General features: G+C 42.9%; 1 protein-coding gene across 1 annotated transcript; it reads right to left on the reverse strand.

The window, feature by feature from the left end:
- Positions 1-604: 604 nt before the first annotated feature.
- MAL2 (mal, T cell differentiation protein 2) lies at positions 605-19,877 on the reverse strand. Its single transcript, XM_077808843.1, has 4 exons — positions 19,746-19,877; positions 15,968-16,138; positions 2,927-3,076; positions 605-676 (listed from the first exon to the last, which is right to left on the reverse strand). The coding sequence occupies exons 1-4, from the start codon at positions 19,875-19,877 to the stop codon at positions 605-607; spliced, it is 525 nt and encodes a 174-aa protein (XP_077664969.1).
- Positions 19,878-20,749: the final 872 nt, after the last annotated feature.

Consider the following 20,749-nt stretch of genomic DNA (forward strand, 5'->3'; position numbering starts at 1 on the left):
GCTGTAAAGTATTTCACAAGATTATACTGGAAGGAAACTAAAATAGTTTTTCTTTAAGTTTTGCTTTTAAAAATATTAAGGCAATCTCACAAAAGTCAAGCTAGGCCCTCACCCTGCAAGGAGCACTGTGTGGCAGATGCTTGAATCTGTGCAGAGACCCAGGATTCTGCCTACTTGAAGCTTATTGCAGGAGTGGGGCTTTTAATAATAATTAACCATAAGCATTGCAATTTGTAGCTTTTAGCTACCTTTGCATATAACATTTGTTTACCTTCCACTTCCTCCCTCCTAATTGTTTAGCACCAAAATTCAGTTTTCTGCTAATGATGCATCTATTTCTCACTAAACTGTATAATACAATATAGATAGTAGAATAATGCTTCTAATTAGCATATAATAAAAGTAAAAAACAATCACAGATTATTTCAGTTAAAGTAATTCTGATATGAGCTTATCTGCATTTTTAACATTTTTAAAATAGAGTTTATACATAAAAACCTTTTGGAATTCCGTTACAGTTTGAAAGACAAGTGGCATTTAATTTGATCTTATACACAATTACACAAACTAAACTAGAATGCTGAACCATTAACCTCTTCAGGTGCTATAGTTTCCATCTTCTTAAAGCAAGGGCTGTGCTACAACCATAACAAATGGTTGTTGCAAAGGCAAAAATCTGCAGAAGAAAGCAAGATGAATCACATATGAGATTTCTATTACTGCTCTTCAACTTTTCCCACAACCACATTTTACAAGGAAGCTTCAGAATCCCCCCCCCCCCCCAGTTAACCAGAAAGCCATGATGAAGATTGGTTGTGACCCCCTGAGACCCTATCATGATCCTCAGGTTGAGAACCTATGTGCTATTGCTTTGACAACATTTTGTCAAAAGCATCAAATCCTGACATCACTTTGCTACTTTGTAACTAAAGTAGGTCTTTTACCTAGGTCCTGGTGCAACCCTCTTAAATACTTATTTTTATACCTTGTAATCAAGTTTCTTCTTATTATCAAGGATGAACACAGTCATTTGGCTTTTGTTTCTATTAGTATTTAATTTCATTCATCTCCAAATTAATGCATCTGACTCCAGCAAACATAAACTGAGGAGAAAGCTACCACTAAAACAATATGGTATCAACATTTATTATTTACTTGTGGAAAGGGGCACTTTTTTCTTTTTTTTTTTTGATCATTGAAGATAATCAGCCACTGGAATAGGTTACCAAGGGATGTTGTAAAGTTTCTAGCACTTATGGTCTTAGACATCCGGATGGATGTCTTTCTGTAAGATGTGTGCTAGCTTAATCGCAAGTTGTTTTGCTGGAGGAATCGTAAGGTGAAATCTATGTTTGTGTTCATCCTAGAAATTATACTAGATGGCTCTATGAATGCATTTGTGAAGAACTAGGGAGGACGGAAACTAGGAGGGATTTATTTATTAAATTGAAACACTTTCTGATGTGTTCCAGGTCAGAATGATGGAGACCTGCCTCTCCCTCTCTCTCCTGGGTCACTTAGATTATTACATCCTACCCATACTAAACATGCTTTGAGTGACATAATGAATGTTTGGAAAACAGATGCTAATAATTGCTGGGACTATTACTTTTTTAAAAAGAACCTACACACATGCTTTCATCTATAATATAAACAGCTGGAAGGTCATTGTCTTGACAGCAGCTATTTAGCAAGACTTTAATTTTTCTGTTTTCTCTATGCAGTCTTTAACATTTTCTTGGTTAATGGCAGCAAAAATGAACATGTGACAAGATGATAATTATTTTCAGACATACTTGGGGAACAGCTGTGAAGGAGCTAGGGATCAGAGCTCTTCTGTTTGGCTCTTCTTCCCCACATCCCATCAGCACTGTGTGGGGCCTAGAGACTGGAGCTTCTTCCCCACGTACAGCCTGGGACAGCCCAATGGGGAGCTTCACAATACCCCCCAACCCACTACAGCTCAGCAGAACTATGAGAAAGGCAGGAATTCTGCATACTAGGTGGAACTTTGCATCACACAAGCATTACAGCAGTGCTCTAGGAGCTACACTGGCTCCTCATAAGTTTCTGGGTAGAATTCAGGAAGCTGACCTATTAAACAGACCTGACTGATTTGGGACATGGTTAATCTCTATTCCCAGGCCATACTGCCACAGCTAGGATCAGCTGGAGCTGCCTTGTTATAACTGGGAGGATGCTGCTTGTAGAGGAATCTCAATGAGCTTCCTAGACTTTGAAACTAATTCTTCACATCAAGACCCACTGCAGCCTGCATCTGTCAAGCTGCAAAGCTCCGTAATTTTTTTTGTCTTTCAGAGAGGATGGGCTGAGCACTGGAGCAATTTATTTGTTTTATCTTCATATCAGCTGGTAGATAGTTATGTCTAGATGGGTTGAGCGTCCTTTATCATTTTTGTCTTGTGTATTTTAATTTTTGTGATGGACACCTATAGAGGTTTTTAATAAGCTTAAATAAATGTATATGATCCTATGATCTAAACAAGACACTGTTAGAAGGCGTAAAAACTAAGAACAGTACTTCCAATCCCTTGTGCTAAACCCATTGGCACACATCTATGGAAAAGGCAGCATTGTTCAAATGCAAAGGAAAACACCTAATAATTGAGCCTTCACTTCCACCGACTAGTATGCCTCACTCTAAATGTTCCCTTATGATCATATATAAAGAACATTATTCTGTAGTGTAGCAAATACCTACCACACAGTAACAACTTATTGGGGCGGGAGAGAAATAAAAAAATTAAATTATCAATATGTGAATATTCGGTGCTGTGTAACACACAAAAACAGACAGTCCCTTCCCCGAAAAGTTTACATTCCAGTTAGCCATTAGATTGGTTGGGTAGCTAAAAAGGGTTAAAACAGAATTCCATCTCTTGATGTATATCTATGAAATACTTACTGAGGCTGCTATGCTTATGTTATAGTCTTGATCGCTTAGCAACACGGTGGCATTTGATGGACATCGATAATTATGCAGAGACGTTGTTGCTGCTTGCAATAAAAAGGCTCCAAAATAAAAGACAAAAGTAGCCGCATGGAAAAGAAAATCCTGAAAAGAAAGTGACAGAATTAGGCTATGTTCGCAAAAAGAAAAGGAGTCCTTGTGGCACCTTAGAGACTAACCAATTTATTTGAGCATGAGCTTTCGTGAGCTACAGCTCACTTCATCAGATGCATAAGGTGCCACAAGGACTCCTTTTCTTTTTGCGAATACAGACTAACACGGCTGTTACTCTGAAACCTGTCATTAGGCTATGTTGTAACTGATTGGATATGTGCATTCTTCCTAACCAATCTCTAAGTTTCAGTGCAAACAAAATGCAAACAAAAAGCAAGCTTAGAGGTGCCATACAGAAGACTTTCAGATCATTCACCTAAAATTAATGTCATCAGAGTGCAGCCATATTACAATGCAACACATCATAGTAAGAAACTTTTTAATCTTTATATCCTAAAAAAGTATACAAGGTGATACTACTCAGTTATGTTACTGTAGAATACTAAAAACAAAAACAACAAAACCCACACCTTTAAAATAAATACTGTATAGCTTGACCTCTTAAGTGATCTACGTCAGCAATTATGTTGCCATGTTTTAAGTCACATTTGCAATAACGGCTATAATAACCCAGCAACTTTGTTACTAAAAAAGCAACAAGAACCACTATTTAAAAGTAGTAGGTATGATGCATACCATATTTAGAGTAAAACACAAAGCACATCCTATTACTCTTCTCTCATGCACACTATATTGTGCACATTTGTGTATACAAACATTTGCTATTTACATTCATTTAAAGAGGTGTATTAAGTGTTAGTTTTAATTTCTCTCTCCTGAGTCCTGTACATTTCAGCTCCAGTCACTAAGAGTCTGACTTTCCAAGCTGAGGGAATACAATAAAGCTTTTAAAACCTCCCTAAAATATTTGTTTCTATTCTGTAAAACACAGTGTACAGAATCAGGGTGGATTTGATTTAAATCGCATTGATTTAAATCACTGGTCAGGAAGACTCAATTTAATCATGAATTTCTACATAAAAGTGCATTCTTTTTGCTTGTTATAACCTTAATACATATTCTTCACAATTCAGAGATCGATATAGGTTTCATTTTTAGAAGGTACACACTATACATTTTTAAGTGATTTATTTTGAAAACTTTTCAGACTAGTTTTACAGCTGTATCAGAAAATGAATGATTGTTTAGTTATTTCATTTACCAAAGGTAACTGAAGCAGGTATTTATGAAGTCAGTGGGAGGTGAACTATCTCCAGTTCAACAGGTTAATCATTAATATTTGGAGGATTTTCTTGCCATGCTGTATTAGGAGGAGAACATCACCAGACAGACATTTAAATTGTTTTATTTAACTAAAACAACAATGTTCTGTATTCTGGATTTTTTTCTTCAACATCAAACATATAATATTTTAACAAAACAAGCATATGACTTTTTGAAATTTAGTTAAACATTCAAGTTTTTTAAAATCAGGTTTGTTTTTGTTAAGATTTTTAACTAAAATAGTTAAATGAAATATTTAAAAAACCAACAACAAAAATTAAATTGACTGTGTCAGCAAGGTCAACATGAGAAACTTAAAATATTGGCTTCTGCAGCTAACTCAGTCACCTTCACCTTCATTTTCCTGTTTGTTCATAATCTGGAAAAGAAAAACAAGCTTTCCTGCTTTTTCAGGTCCCAAATGATTTCTCAGTTTGCAATGAATTAGTCCAAAGGAAGAAAATATTCTTTCTATACCGGCAGAAGAAGCTACTGCTGTTAAAAGTGAGATTATCGGTTCAACAGTCTCTGAATCCAAGTGTTTAAGTGACGTCCTCCAGTTCACTGCTGTGACTTTCTTTAAAACATCATCAGCAAACATATATTTCTCAAACGGTTCACCCTTAGCTCTGAAGTTTATTATAGTTGGCATTATGGAGGGATGATTGCTGGATGTCCATGTCATAGCCAGCTCTTCTTCAGCAGTTAAGGTTTGACCCTGGTACCAAGTATTGAGAATATTTGCAAGAAAATGAGCTGAACAGAGTGCTTGTCTCATTCATTTTTTTTAATGCTTGTAATTTAACTCTGTCATTGCATATTTTCTTTTTAAGATCTTACTCAGTTCCTTCCAAATTTCAACAGCGTCAGCAATCATAGAATCATAGAATATCAGGGTTGGAAGGGACCCCTGAAGGTCATCTAGTCCAACCCCCTGCTCGAAGCAGGACCAATTCCCAGTTAAATCATCCCAGCCAGGGCTTTGTCAAGCCTGACCTTAAAAACTTCTAAGGAAGGAGATTCTACCACCTCCCTAGGTAACGCATTCCAGTGTTTCACCACCCTCTTAGTGAAAAAGTTTTTCCTAATATCCAACCTAAACCTTCCCCACTGCAACTTGAGACCATTACTCCTCGTTCTGTCATCTGCTACCATTGAGAACAGTCTAGAGCCATCCTCTTTGGAACCCCCTTTCAGGTAGTTGAAAGCAGCTATCAAATCCCCCCTCATTCTTCTCTTCTGCAGACTAAACAATCCCAGCTCCCTCAGCCTCTCCTCATAAGTCATGTGTTCTAGACCTCTAATCATCTTTGTTGCCCTTCGCTGGACTCTTTCCAATTTATCCACATCCTTCTTGTAGTGTGGGGCCCAAAACTGGACACAGTACTCCAGATGAGGCCTCACCAATGTCGAATAGAGGGGAACGATCACGTCCCTCAATCTGCTCGCTATGCCCCTACTTATACATCCCAAAATGCCATTGGCCTTCTTGGCAACAAGGGCACACTGCTGACTCATATCCAGCTTCTTGTCCACTGTCACCCCTAGGTCCTTTTCCGCAGAACTGCTGCCTAGCCATTCGGTCCCTAGTCTGTAGCGGTGCATTGGATTCTTCCATCCTAAGTGCAGGACCCTGCACTTATCCTTATTGAACCTCATCAGATTTCTTTTGGCCCAATCCTCCAATTTGTCTAGGTCCTTCCGTATCCTATCCCTCCCCTCCAGCGTATCTACCACTCCTCCCAGTTTAGTATCATCCGCAAATTTGCTGAGAGTATAATCCACACCATCCTCCAGATCATTTATGAAGATATTGAACAAAACCGGCCCCAGGACCGACCCTTGGGGCACTCCACTTGATACCGGCTGCCAACTAGACATGGAGCCATTGATCACTACCCGTTGAGCCCGACAATCTAGCCAGCTTTCTACCCACCTTATAGTGCATTCATCCAGCCCATACTTCCTTAACTTGCTGACAAGAATACTGTGGGAGACCGTGTCAAAAGCTTTGCTAAAGTCAAGAAACAATACATCCACTGCTTTCCCTTCATCCACAGAACCAGTAATTTCATCATAAAAGGCGATTAGATTAGTCAGGCATGACCTTCCCTTGGTGAATCCATGCTGGCTGTTCCTGATCACTTTCCTCTCATGCAAGTACTTCAAGATTGATTCTTTGAGGACCTGCTCCATGATTTTTCCGGGGACTGAGGTGAGGCTGACTGGCCTGTAGTTCCCAGGATCCTCCTTCTTCCCTTTTTTAAAGATTGGCACTACATTAGCCTTTTTCCAGTCATCCAGGACTTCCCCGGTTCGCCACGAGTTTTCAAAGATAATGGCCAATGGCTCTGCAATCACAGCCGCCAATTCCTTCAGCACTCTCGGATGCAACTCATCCGGCCCCATGGACTTGTGCACGTCCAGCTTTTCTAAATAGTCCCTAACCACCTCTATCTCCACAGAGGGCTGGCCATCTCTTCCCCATTTTGTGATGCCCAGCGCAGCAGTCTGGGAGCTGACCTTGTTAGTGAAAACAGAGGCAAAAAAAGCATTGAGTACATTAGCTTTTTCCACATCCTCTGTCACTAGGTTGCCTCCCTCATTCAGTAAGGGGCCCACACTTTCCTTGGCTTTCTTCTTGTTGCCAACATACCTGAAAAAACCCTTCTTGTTACTCTTGACATCTCTCGCTAGCTGCAGCTCCAGGTGCGATTTGGCCCTCCTGATTTCATTCCTACATGTAGCCGAGCAATATTTTTATACTCTTCCCTGGTCATATGTCCAACCTTCCACTTCTTGTAAGCTTCTTTTTTATGTTTAAGATCCGCTAGGATTTCACCATTAAGCCAAGCTGGTCGCCTGCCATATTTACTATTCTTTCGACTCATTGGGATGGTTTGTCCCTGTAACCTCAACAGGGATTCCTTGAAATACAGCCAGCTCTCCTGGACTCCTTTCCCCTTCAAGTTAGTCCCCCAGGGGATCCTGGCCAACCGTTCCCTGAGGGAGTCGAAGTCTGCTTTCCTGAAGTCCAGGGTCCGTATCCTGCTGCTTACCTTTCTTCCCTGCGTCAGGATCCTGAACTCAACCAACTCATGATCACTGCCTCCCAGATTCCCATCCACTTTTGCTTCCCCCACTAATTCTACCCAGTTTGTGAGCAGCAGGTCAAGAAAAGCGCCCCCCCTAGTTGGCTCCTCTAGCACTTGCGCCAGGAAATTGTCCCCTACGCTTTCCAAAAACTTCCTGGATTGTCTATGCACCGCTGTATTGCTCTCCCAGCAGATATCAGGAAAATTAAAGTCACCCATGAGAATCAGGGCATGCGATCTAGTAGCTTCCGTGAGCTGCCGGAATAATAAACAGCTATTTCCCTGCATTTTGTTCAAGGCTACAGAAATAGGCTTCAGGGTACTCAGCATGTGTTCAGCATTTCTCTTAAGCCCAGTGTTGAGAACTTTGGCTGTGACAGTGCCATCTATTTTTTCACGATTTTGTTCATAAACTGTCATCAGATTACGCCAGTTCTTGATACAGTGCTCAAAACAGTCCACTACTGAGTTCCATCGCATGTCTTGTGGGAGAGTTAGCTTGGTTCCTCCCACTTTTTTCAGAGCAGCTGCTGCAAAGTGGTTGTTACAGAAGTATTTTGCAATTTCAACATCATTAGCTTTTATTTCTGGAACACTGAAGTCTTTGGCCAGGAGGTGCATCAAATGAGCACTGCAACCGTATGCTATTAGCTTGGGAACTCTCTTCACTTTCTTCTAAATAATTTCTTCTCATCTTGGATACATTTGCAGCATTATCTGTGGCCAAGCTGCGTACTAGACATTTGAATTTTTTTTCCCACAGTTTGTTATAGCTTTTTCCGCTACTTCTTGTAAGTATTCTGCTGTGTGAGCATTTCCTGATGTATCAATTGTTTCTGTAAGGAAGACATTCCCTTCTTCTGTTGTCACAAAAGCACATACAACAGAACCATTGTGCACATTGCTCCACCCATTAAGACTCAGGTTAACAATTTTACCCTCTAGACCATTCACACACTGTTCAATTTCTCTTTCATACACTTTATCCACAATTTGCCTATGACATCTGCTCTGTTGGGTGGACTGTATCCTGGTCTTAATGACTGAACCATGTTAATGAAGCGTGGGTTCTCAATTGTACGGAAAGGAGAGTCTGTTGCATAAACAAACAGAGCAATTTTTTCATCAATTACCTCTTTTTGTAATCTGCTGGTTCTTATCACAAACTTATATATGGTTGTTTCTGGATGATGGAGATTTTTATTTATTTATTGTTTTTGCTACCATGGCTATGTGACATACATGATGTGACTGAAACACGATCATTGGCAGATAACTCTGAAACTATAGAAAATGATGGTGATCTTGAAGGTGGATAGTCTTCAGAATCCTTTATGTTGAAGATGGATTCTCCTAAACAAAATAAGTCAATGCAGTTATTTAATTATTATTACCATACTGCTCATTTAGTATTACTCACTGCATTCACTGACACCTGGTACTACTTTAAAGGTGAAATTGTAAAGGGAAGATCTGCCTATTTCAGCTATTTATTTTTTATCAGAACTGCATCTAAAATGATAGTACCATAGAGTAACAACTATATTTTTTGCTCAAACATGAGAATTCAAGAACAGTCCAGAAGGAAGTACAGGCAGTCCTTAAGAAAGAAGTATGAAATAAAAATATTTACCAACCTGAAGATCCTGCATGTTCAGACATGTTCCTTTCGTCATCTTCAATGCAGCTTCCTCCTGAGAAGGAACACTTCTCATGATGTTGTTTCATTTGGGCAACCAGGCTTTGCATTTCTTTGTGGCACTGTTTGCATTTTGCACGCGTGCCTGTCTTACCCACGGAGAGAGGAACTTCATTAAAATATTCCCAAACTGGGTCTCTTTTACGGCCTGCTGCCATTATAAGTTTTCCCTTCTAGTGAGAGAATGGTATTGGTAGATCTCAAATCAATGAAGGCTACACTCAGAAAGACCTCAAGACTTCTGGAATATGCTGCTCAAACAGTCTCACTTTTGTTTCTACTGCCTATCCCTCCCTTCTCACATTTATCTCCAGACTCCTTCCTGTCCAAATCTATTCCGCGTCCAACAATCTTCTAGTCATTGAACTTTTTGAAACTTTCCACTTTTAGAGAGAGGTAAGGGATTGACTCTGTGTACACAAATTTGCAGAGGGACAATAAGGTTCAGGTCTGTTATTTCTCACCTCTATATATCATTTATTTATTTATTTATTTAAAACTGTTTTTGCTGTTAACAAGCATGTTATCTCTGGAGACACAGATCCACAGTTTGAGAACAGCAAAACTAAGCATCTCTCATGGTATCTCCTAGACTGAGCACTGAGTCTGATTCGGTAGATAGAAAGATTAACCTAAATAATCTATACAGAAGCCTCTGGAACCCCATAAGATTGGGTCCCTAATCCATGAACTATTGGAACTCATTTACAAAACTTTTCTTAAACATTACATGAATATATTGTCTCATACTATAGAATTAGAATGTATAATCCCTATTCCATGATGCCCAAATAAATCTGTTATCTTTAAGGTGCCACCGGACTCCTCATTGTTTTTGTGGATACAGACAAACATGACTACCCCTCTGTAGTAGTACACAGAAGAGATATTTTCAAAAGAGAACCTGTCATTTTCCTCCATCCAGATGCCAAACACTCTAACTTCCCTGGCAATAGTTACAGTGAAGATATGTATCAACAGTAAGGTTCTATCCGGGACATGACGTCTGTGATCCAAAACCTAACTGTTTACTGTTCGGGTTTTTAAATAAAAAAGCATGGTACCCAATACTCCACTGCTTTACACTCTGCATAATCACTTAAGTCTTGTGCAAAGTGTGTGTAAAATACCACCAGATCAGAAGGGAATGGTAGCTTACACCTAGTTTGTGCAGATGTAAATGGCTACACAATATGTAGGGCAGTAGAGAATAAAGTCTATGGTCTTTGCACTAACATCTGGTTCAGTATAGAGCAGGGAAGGGCCGGTGCAACCACTAGGCGAACTAGGCGGTCGCCTAGGGTGCCAAGCGGTTGGGGGCAGCCAAAAGCGCGCTGTCATAAATATAAAGGGAAGGGTAAACACCTTTAAAACCCCTCCTGGCCAGAGGAAAAACCCTTTCACCTGCAAAGGGTTAAGAAGCTAGGAGAACCTCGCTGGCATCTGACCAAAATGACCAATGAGGAGACAAGATACTTTCAAAAGCTGGGGGGAGGGAGAAAAAAAGCCTCTCTCGGTCTGTGTGATGCTTTTGCCAGGGACAGAACAGGAATGGAGTCTTAGAATTTAGTAAGTAATCTAGCTAGATATGCATTAGATTCTGATTTCTTTAAATGGCTGAGAAAATAAGCTGTGCTGAATGGAATGGATATTCCTGTTTTTGTGTCTTTTTGTAACTTAAGGTTTTGCCTAGAGGGATTCTCTATGTTTTCAATCTAATTACCCTCTAAGGTATTTACCATCCTGATTTTACAGAGGTGACTCTTTTTACTTTTTCTTCTATTAAAATTCTTCTTTTAAGAAACTGATTGCTTTTCCATTGTTCTTAAGATCCAAGCGGTTGGGTCTGTGGTCACCTATGCAAATTGATGAGGATTTTTATCAAACCTTCTCCAAGAAAGGGGGTCTAACGTTTGGGAGGATTTTGGGGGGAAAGACGTTTCCAAATAGACTCTTTCCTAGTAATATACCGGTTAGACGTTTGGTGTGGCAGCGAAAGTCCAAGGACAAAAGGTAAAATAGTTTGTACCTTGGGGAAGTTTTAACCTAAGCTGGTAACCTCCTAAACTTACTTTTTTCATGAAGGTCCCCACATCTGTACCCTACAGTTCAGAGTGGGGAAGGAACCTTGACACGCGTTCTGGGGAGGCGGTGGAGCGGAGGTGAGCTGTGGCAGGGGGGCATGGGGAGGGCCGCCTGCAGCAAGTAACAGGGGGTGGGGGGCGCACAGAAGAACCGCTCCCCGCCCCAGCTCACCTCTGCTCTGCCTCCTCCCCTGAGCACGCCGCCCCACTCTGCTTCTCTCCCTCCCAGGCTTGCACGCCAAACAGCTGATTGGCGCTGCAAGCCTGGGAGGCGGGAGAAGCGGCAGCGTGCTCGGGGAGGAGGCGAAGCAGAGGTGAGCTGGGGTGGGGAGTTGCTGCATGCGGCTCCCCGGGCCGAGGGGAGGGAGGGAGAGAGGGAGCAGGGGGGAGCTGCTGCGGGGGGGCGCCTCAGGGCGGAGGGGGGGGGCCGCAGAGCTGCTGCAGGGCCGGGGGTAGGCAAGCACAAGGTGGAAGTTTCGCCTAGGGTGCTAAACATCCTTGCACCGGCCCTGGAGCAAGGGATCTCAAACTGGGGGTCGGGACCCTTCAGGGGGTCACAGGGTTATTACATGGGGGGGGGGGGTCACGAGCTGTCAGACTCCACCCCAAACCCAGCTATGCCTCCAGCATTTATAATGGTGTTCAATATATAAAAAAGTGTTTTTAATTTATAAGGGGGAGTCGCACTCAAAGGCTTGCTATGTGAAAGGGGTCACCAGTACAAAAGTTTAAGAACCACTCAGAGCAACACAACTTCCTTACTCATGCTGAGTTAGTGTCTTACTCCCATGAGTAATCACACTAGATTGAATAGGGGCAATGTAGGAAGTAAGGACTGTTCAGTGTAAAGGTTGGCAGAACCTTACCCTAAAAGTGCTACTAATTTGCATCCAGGAGAGTTAAGTTTGGAGGGTTTAAAAATGGTTTTAAACTATTTTTATTTTAAAATAAAAGATACTAGACTCTTCTTATAATTTTCCATTACAAACAATAATAATTAAAATAATGTGCCAGGACTTTTCCCATTTTTGGCCTTATCAAACCACTAGCCTTAATTAGCCATTCTGAATTCCATGCCAAAGTTTAGTTTCTGCAGCATAAGAAATAATAAAAAAATTTTTTTCTTTAAACATTTTCCAATTTAAGTGTTACAACAAACAGCAACATGGTAGACTATCTTTTTATTTAAAAATAAAAAAATGAGTTTATGTAACCAGGTTGAAAAAACTAGGTTTTTTTTTTTAAGTCATCCACAGAATTTGCCATTTGCAGTAGATTTCAATGTAGACGTCATGGTATCTTGCTGAAAAAAATCTAGGTCCAGCATACTAAAGGACATATAAATTTAGCCAGCAGGTACTATGCTGAATTGTGGCCAAATGGTAATCATCTTTCGGTAATTAGTGATCTGGACTGGATTTTGAGCCAGTGAACTAGGTATAAAAGGTTCATATTCCATTTCTTTGACCTATTAGTCACGGGGAATTTTTAACAAAATCACAGGCAAACGTCATAGGCATGACTTTCACAGGTGTTGTGCACCCATTACCATTTTGCTCACATAAGGGGGGTTCCAGCAGCAGCACTCTCTTTATCACAGAGTGGTGTCAAAATTCCCTATCCTACCAGAAATAAAAATAGCCAACAACAAGCATTTGATAGGGCAAAATCAATACTGTATAATGCACACTCACAAGGAGAGTTATAGGATGAATGTTTGTGTAGTACTTTGAACATTCAAAAAAGCACTATGGCTCCAGTCCAGCAAAGCATTTAATTATGTGCAGAACTTTGTCTGTGATTAGTTTCACTGAAACCAATGACACTATTCACTTGCTTAAAAGTAATGCACATGCTTTATGTGCTTTCCTGCATACTAACTGATGTGACTGCCACTGAACAACACTAACAACCCTCTGTGAAATTCCCTCCGTTTCCCCAACATCCAGCTCACAATTCCTGGATCATGACTTTTATTTTGTGAATAAAGCATTAAAAAGTCATTAACTAGCTTAACCTGATTTGTGGTTTAATTCCATTTAAGAGTTGAAGTTGTACTTTGTTTGTATGTACAGTGAAACACTGGTGCTACAGTGCTAAAGTCTGTTTGGACAGAATCCAGAGTAGCACTGCTCATTACACAAGTTTAATCTTTCAAACACCAAATTTATGAAGTTCTATGACCTTTGATTCAAGATTTGCACAGATCTAGGGACTCTCACCACAGTTACTTGGATATCAAGGGATGCACAACCACGGATGTTTATACTGAAACATACAAATCTGGCTAAAAGCAGTATGATTGCCAGTAATAAAAATGAGCGACACAGAAGAAAGGTTATTTAACGAAGGTGGTGAACAATTAGGCATAACTGCATTTAATACCATAAAGATTGCTAGTGACAGAGGATGTGGAAAAAGCTAATGTATTCAATGCTTTTTTTGCCTCTGTCTTCACGAACAAGGTCAGCTCCCAGACTACTGCACTGGGCAGCACAGCGTGGGGAGGAAGTGACCAGCCCTCTCGGAGACAGAAGTGGTTCAGGACTATTTAGAAAAGCTGGACAAACACAAGTCCATGGGGCCAGATGCGCTGCATCCGAGGGTGCTAAAGGAGTTGGTGGATGTGATTGCAGAGCCATTAGCCATTATCTTTGGAAACTCATGGCGATCAGAGGAGGTCCCGGACGACTGGAAAAAGGCGAATGTAGTGCCCATCTTTAAAAAGGGGAAGAAGGAGAATCCAGGGAACTACAGGCCAGTCAGCCTCACCTCAGTCCCTGGAAAAATCATGAAGCAGGTCTTCAAGGAATCAATTCTGAAGCACTTAGAGGACAGGAAAGTGATCAGGAACAGTCAGCATGGATTCATGCCTGACTAATCTAATGACCTTCTATGACGAGATAACTGGCTCTGTGGATGAGGGGAAAGCAGTGGACGTTTTATTCCTTGACTTTAGCAAAGCTTTTGATACTGTCTCCCACAGTATTCTTGCCAGCAAGTTAAAGAAGTATCGACTGGATGAATGGACTATAAGATGGATAGAAAGCTGGCTAGATCGTCGGGCTCAACGGGTAGTGATCAATGGCTCCATGTCTAGTTGGCAGCCGGTATCAAGCAGAGTGCCCCAAGGGTGGGTCCTGGGGCCGGTTTTGTTCATTATCTTCATTAATGATCTGGACGATGGTGTGGAGTGCACCTTCAGCTAGTTTTCAGATGACACTAAACTGGGAGGACTGGTAGATATGCTGGAGGGTAGGGACAGGATACAGAGGGACCTAGACAAATTAGAGGATTGGGCCAAAAGAAATCTGATGAGGTTCAACAAGGACAAGTGCAGAGTCCTGCACTTAGGACGGAAGAATCCCATGCACTGCTACAGACTAGGGACCGAATGGCTCGGCAGCAGTTCTGCAGAAAAGGACCTAGGGGTTACAGGGGATGAGAAGCTGGATATGAGTCAACAGTGTGCCCTTGTTGCCAAGAAGGTTAATGGCATTTTGGGCTGTATAAGTGGGGGCACTGTCAGCAGATCGAGGGATGTGATCGTTCCCCTCTATTCGACATTGGTGAGGCCTCAACTGGAGTACTGTGTCCAGTTTTGGGCCCCACACTACAAGAAGGATGTGGAAAAACTGGAAAGTGTCCAGCGTACGGCAGCAAAAATGATTAGGGGACTGGAACACATGACTTATGAGGAGAGGCTGAGGGAACCGGGATTGTTTAGTCTCCAAGAGAGTGAGGGGGGATTTAATAGCTGCTTTCAGCTACCTGAAAGGGAGTTCCAAAGAGGATGGATCTAGACTGTTCTCAGTGGTAGCAAACAATAGAACAAGGAGTAATGGTCTCAAGTTGCAGTGGGGGAGGCTAAGGCTGGATATTAGGAAAAACCTTTTCACTAGGAGGGTGGTGAAGCACTGGAATGCGTTACCTGGGGAGGTGGTGGAATCTCCTTTCTTTGAGGTTTTTCAGGTTAGGCTTATCAAAGCCCTGGCTGGGATGATTTAGCTGGGAATTGGTCCTGCTTTGAGCAGAGGGTTGGACTAGATGACCTCCTGAGGTCCCTTCCAACCCTGATATTTTATGATTCTAAGGTCTGATTCTTTGTATATTTTCTCTGCTTGTTATTGCTCACTCAAAAAGCCTCACAATACGATAAAATAGAATGATACAGTATTGCATTTCACCACTTTTAGGCTGTTAGAAACTCCCCATTCTTAGCATACACCTCACAGGAACACATTTTTTAAGTAATAACACAGGAAAGCGCAAACTATAAGTCATTGAGGAATGCACTTGGTAACTTTCCAATAGTTTGAGATAGACACGTAACTTGCATAAAATGGATCGGATTACAGCTGTCTATTTTTTTTAAATATGGAGGTACAGCTTGTAAGGACTACTGGTTTCAGCATGTAAAGCTTCATCCTAACATGAGCAGAATCTTGCCATCTGATTGAATGAACACTGAGCACTGCATGCTGGGACCTGTAGTTCCACAGGCTGCACTATCAAATTAAAAGGAAAGAGCAGACAAGAGTCTCTGAAGAACTCTGAGCTATGTTTGTGCTGCAGGCCATGCTTTGGCCATTCATGATGTGAAGGCCAGGCACCTACCCTGGCATAATATTTAAGGACCTGATCCAAAGCTCATCAAAATGAATTAGAGTTTCTTCATTAACTTGAATGGGCTTTGGATCAGACCTCAAGAGTCTTACGAAGAGTAAGATCAATTTGTTTTTCTCATCCAATCATGACCTCCAAGGGAAAAAAAACTCACCATCTGGTTCCAGTCCACAGCCACTCTGTGTGTATAACTAAAAAGGAACACGCTCAGGAAGAGGATGGACAGAAAACAAGCCGTCACCGACACAAACATCACCCATCCCTGCAGTAGAGGCAGCGGAACTCGAGAGGCAGCTACCAAAATCCAGACAAGGGCTCCAAACAGCTGCAGGAAAAACCAAATCCATGATGAGAACAAAGGCTTAAAGCTGAATCTTGTCCAGCCCCTCTGGACTTGAACTAACCGTTAATTAATTTATTTTTTAAAGCTTTCAGGTGCAATTTTTTGGTACTGGGGTAAAATTTTCAAAAAATCCCCTTTTGAAAAGTGACTTAGCTACTCAGAAGGCTAAGTAATTGAGAATCAGTAAGACACAAGCTTGTAAAGCCTTTTTGAAAATGGGATTTAGGCTCTTATATCACGTAAGTGCTTCTGAAGTTTCACCTGAAATCTGATTTTGAAGGAAATACAGGACAAGTGAAAACATTATCAAAATGCATTTATCCTAAAATATAAATAAATAAATCTGTATCTGTTGCAACTGGCATACCAAGGATGTAAATGAGATTGAAATCTAAATCTTACAGCCATATATAGTTTTGTTAGCTCCCAGCGGATACAGATATGAGATAATTATAAATGTATAAACCAAATTTATGGTTTAGACCCAAAAGAGTAAAAAGCAACAAGCAAAAGTAAAATATAAAAGACAAGCATAACTATGGTGGGCTGCTGAGTCATGAAAATCGGATAAATGAAGTATATTAGCCAAGTTCTTTTCACATTAAGAGCTATATAATTAGGAGCAGAATTTATTCCTACAAATTTAAGTTGCAGCACACTGATCTTCTCAATGAATGACTTCAACCATAAACACAGATCTCTATAAGAGTGATACTTGCTTCCTGAAATGTGTTCCTTTAATACAGGAAGCCTTAACTTGATTGAAATAGAACTCATCTATTAACTGAGCACTGCTCATATTTATATTGAGTTACCATTTCCAGTTCAACCCTCCCAGAATTCAGAGTATAAATTTGGAGATAAAATTTTCACACTGCAAGAAGTACAACTTCAAAATAATGCCTACCAGTTTCTTTTGAACCTAGGACCCCAGACTCAATTTTCAGAAGAAATTGCCTGGAGTTGGAGTAAGTATAAAATGCAACCATATGCGGATAAAATGAGGCTGATGATGTAAAAATGCACTAGCAGCATGCATTCCGCATTCCCATGGATTAGTGTCATCAACCTTCAAGTTACTTTCAAGGGTTTCTCTTCAGGTTTTAGTTGTTGTGAGGAAGCAGGTTTTCTCCATCTTTATAGCACTGGAGACTCAGAACATTATTCAGAGAACAGACATGTAATGCATTGTAAGAGCACAAGCTTTTCTGTAACATCCCACGGCTGAGCCTGGCAGCAAGGTTACTCATTTAAACATCCACTGTGATCCTGAGCAGGCTCAGTATCAGAGAAACACCAAGACTAAACTGAGAACGTCAGCACCTGTTACATAAGCTAGCAAATCCATCAAGCAGTTCATTTTTGGTCACTGCCGATCTGGGCTCCAGTCCTGACACTGGAGCCACACCAGCAGATCCGTGGACCAGTGTGGAGGCCATTGTGGAAAAAGTCAGGGCTGCATGTGGAGGGGAAGGCAGGCCCTATAGGGATCCATTTGAAAGATTGGAGCCCAGGTCAGTATTCAAATCTGTGACTGTAAGAAGAAAGACATTCCGGGTGAAATCCTGGAGTGATTGTAATCAGTGGGAGTTTGCCATTAACTTCAACGAGGCCAGCATTTCACCTCTAATCTGTTAGTAAAAAGAAAAAGAGTACTTGTGGCACCTTAGAGACTAACCAATTTATTTGAGCATAAGCTTTCGTGAGCTACAGCTCACTTCATCGGATGCATACTGTGGAAACTGCAGAAGACATTATATACACAGAGACCATGAAACAATACCTCCTCCCACCCCACTCTCCTGCTGGTAATAGTTTATCTAAAGAGATCACTCTCCTTACAATGTGTATGATAATCAAGTTGGGCCATTTCCAGCACAAATCCAGGTTTTCTCACCCTCGGCCCTCCCGCCCCCCCCCCCCCAAACTCACTCTCCTGCTGTTAATAGCCCATCCAAAGTGACCACTCTCTTTACAATGTGTATGATGAAAATGGCCCACCTTGATTATCATACACATTGTAAAGAGAGTGGTCACTTTGGATGGGCTATTACCAGCAGGAGAGTGAGTTTGTGTGTTGGGCGGGGGTGGGTAGAGGGTGAGAAAACCTGGATTTGTGCTGGAAATGGCCCAACTTGATTATCATACACATTGTAAGGAGAGTGATCTCTTTAGATAAGCTAAAAGAAAAGGAGTACTTGTGGCACCTTAGAGACTAACCAATTTATTTGAGCATAAGCTTTCGTGAGCTACAGCTCACTTAAGCTATTACCAGCAGGAGAGTGGGGTGGGAGGAGGTATTGTTTCATGGTCTCTGTGTATATAATGTCTTCTGCAGTTTCCACAGTATGCATCCGATGAAGTGAGCTGTAGCTCACAAAAGCTTATGCTCAAATAAATTGGTTAGTCTCTAAGGTGCCACAAGTACTCCTTTTCTTTTTGCGAATACAGACTAACACGGCTGTTACTCTGAAACCTAATCTGTTAGTAATCATGATGCTGCTCCTGCAAACTCTTACCCTGGTCCTACATGAGTAGTCCCATTGAAGTCAAGGGGACTGGTCATGCCAGTAAGGTTAAGCATGCATGCTAGAGTTTGAGGGATCCTAAAAACAAGCACACTCTATAGGTTTACTTCCTTGGACTTCTGAATCTGATCTAAACGTGTGGAGGATCAAGATTGTCTTGATTAAAATAAAACAGTGTAAAATACATACACAATGTTCTGTGGCCTGCTGCCCCCTAAATCAAACGGAACAGGAGCCAAAAACACAGCTCTGAGTGGAAATCAGGAGAACAAACGCCTCCGGTGTTACTTCAGCACAGTGGTATGTTGCACAGGATCCCCCTTCTGGGGAAGCTCTGAGGTGGGAAAACGGGATTAAGCAAAATGGTGGTGCCCCCACCTCACACACATTCATTCCCCCCGCTGACTGTCCTTCCGCCCGCCCCTTGCATAAAGTCCAACGCTCCAGTTCTCCCGCAGCCTCCTTTGGGGGACAGCGCCTGGCAGGAGAATGCAGAGTCCGCTCTTGCTCTCCGGTTTCCTGCTCCTGGAGCAGAACCTCATGATGCTGCCACCACCCGCTCCAGCTGCTGCACCTTGACCACCTACAAAATGGCAGGTGAGCAGCGTGGGGGGGCCGGTGGCAGGGCGGCGGTGCCGCCTGTTCGCAGCAGCCTGGGCTCCGGCACAGGGGGGACGGGCAGGTGTGCACCGCCCGCCCCTGGTTCGGTATGCACGACACTGGCCCTGCTGCTCGGGGCACTTCACATCGCAGCCCAGCGGCGGCGAGGCGCTGGGGGCTCAGCGCAACAAGTGCTGGGCCGCGGAGGAGGAAAGATTTGTTAGGGGTTTTGCTGGCGGAGGAGGAGCGGGTACTCAAGGCAGGAGCGAGTGGGTGCCGCGGGGAGTGCAGCACTAAGGGGGGGGGGGGGGAGAAGAGGGGACCGGAGAGGAGACCGCGGCTGAAGAGTGCGGCGATGGGGGGAAGAGAAGAGGGGACCGGGGCTGAAGGAAGGGGGGAGAGGGGAGCCCGTGCCCAGCAGCACTGCCCTCCCCGAGCAGCGCTCGGCCCGGGTCACTCACAATCTCCAGGCAGATGAAGACTCCCGAGTAGGTGCGCAGGATGTCCAAGCCGACGGGCAGCGTGATCCTGGGCGCGGGGAAGTAGGCGGCGGGGTTGGGAGGCGGCGGCATGGAGCCCCCACTGGCAGACATGCTGCCGCCGAGAGAGCCGAGCTCTGCTGGCCCTGACGCGGTCGCAGGTTGCGGGGAGGCTACGCCCAGAGCAGGTGCAGGAAGCGTGTGTGCAACACTCAAGCACGGAGACGGCCCCTGCGCCGGGCGCCGCCCAGTCCCCAGCCCGGGGGCTGCTTCACGCGCCGCCCGCCCCGCCTGGGAGCGGCAGGCCCGGTTCGCAAGGACGCCGCCAGCGACGCTGCCTGGCCCGGGGGCTTCAGGCAGCAACGGCCCCCTTTCTTCTGGCGACGAGCCCAGACTCGGCCCCCGGGGTGTTCCCAGCTCAGGCCCACACACACCGTAGCCCTCCAACCCCTGGGGGTGATCCCAACTCAGGGCCAGACACCTTCCCCCTTCAATCCCCTGTCGCAGTTAGCTAGAGACAACCCCCCTCCCCGCCTGTAGCCCCCTGGCCCCTGGGGTGTTCCCAAACTGCACTCTTCCTGCAGGCCCCTACTCCTCCAGTTCCCCGGGGGGTTTTGCAATCTGAACCTAGGGCCAGACCCCTCCTGCAGTCAGATCACCAAAATCATGAGACTGGTTTAATCATGAGATTTTAAAAATAATTTGGAATTCTTTTTATTTGCCTTCTCATTATAGAAACTTTAGGGTTCACAGTTTCAAGCTTTATCTCTGCAACCACAAAGGCTTGGAAATCTACCTTTAAAAAATCAACCAGCCAAAACAGGTTATAATGCAGTCACTTGACTCCAGGAGTTGGCGTTTTAAGAAAAACATCAAGTAGCACAAGGTTTATGAAGAAATGATGAGACTTCAACATTAAAGGCAGATTTGTTTATAATATGCAGTTTTCCATTCAAAGTACAATAAGAAATTGCATATATACTTTA

The sequence above is a fragment of the Eretmochelys imbricata genome, chromosome 2 (genome assembly GCF_965152235.1).
Source record: "Eretmochelys imbricata isolate rEreImb1 chromosome 2, rEreImb1.hap1, whole genome shotgun sequence".
NCBI classification, from domain to species: Eukaryota; Metazoa; Chordata; order Testudines; family Cheloniidae; genus Eretmochelys; species Eretmochelys imbricata.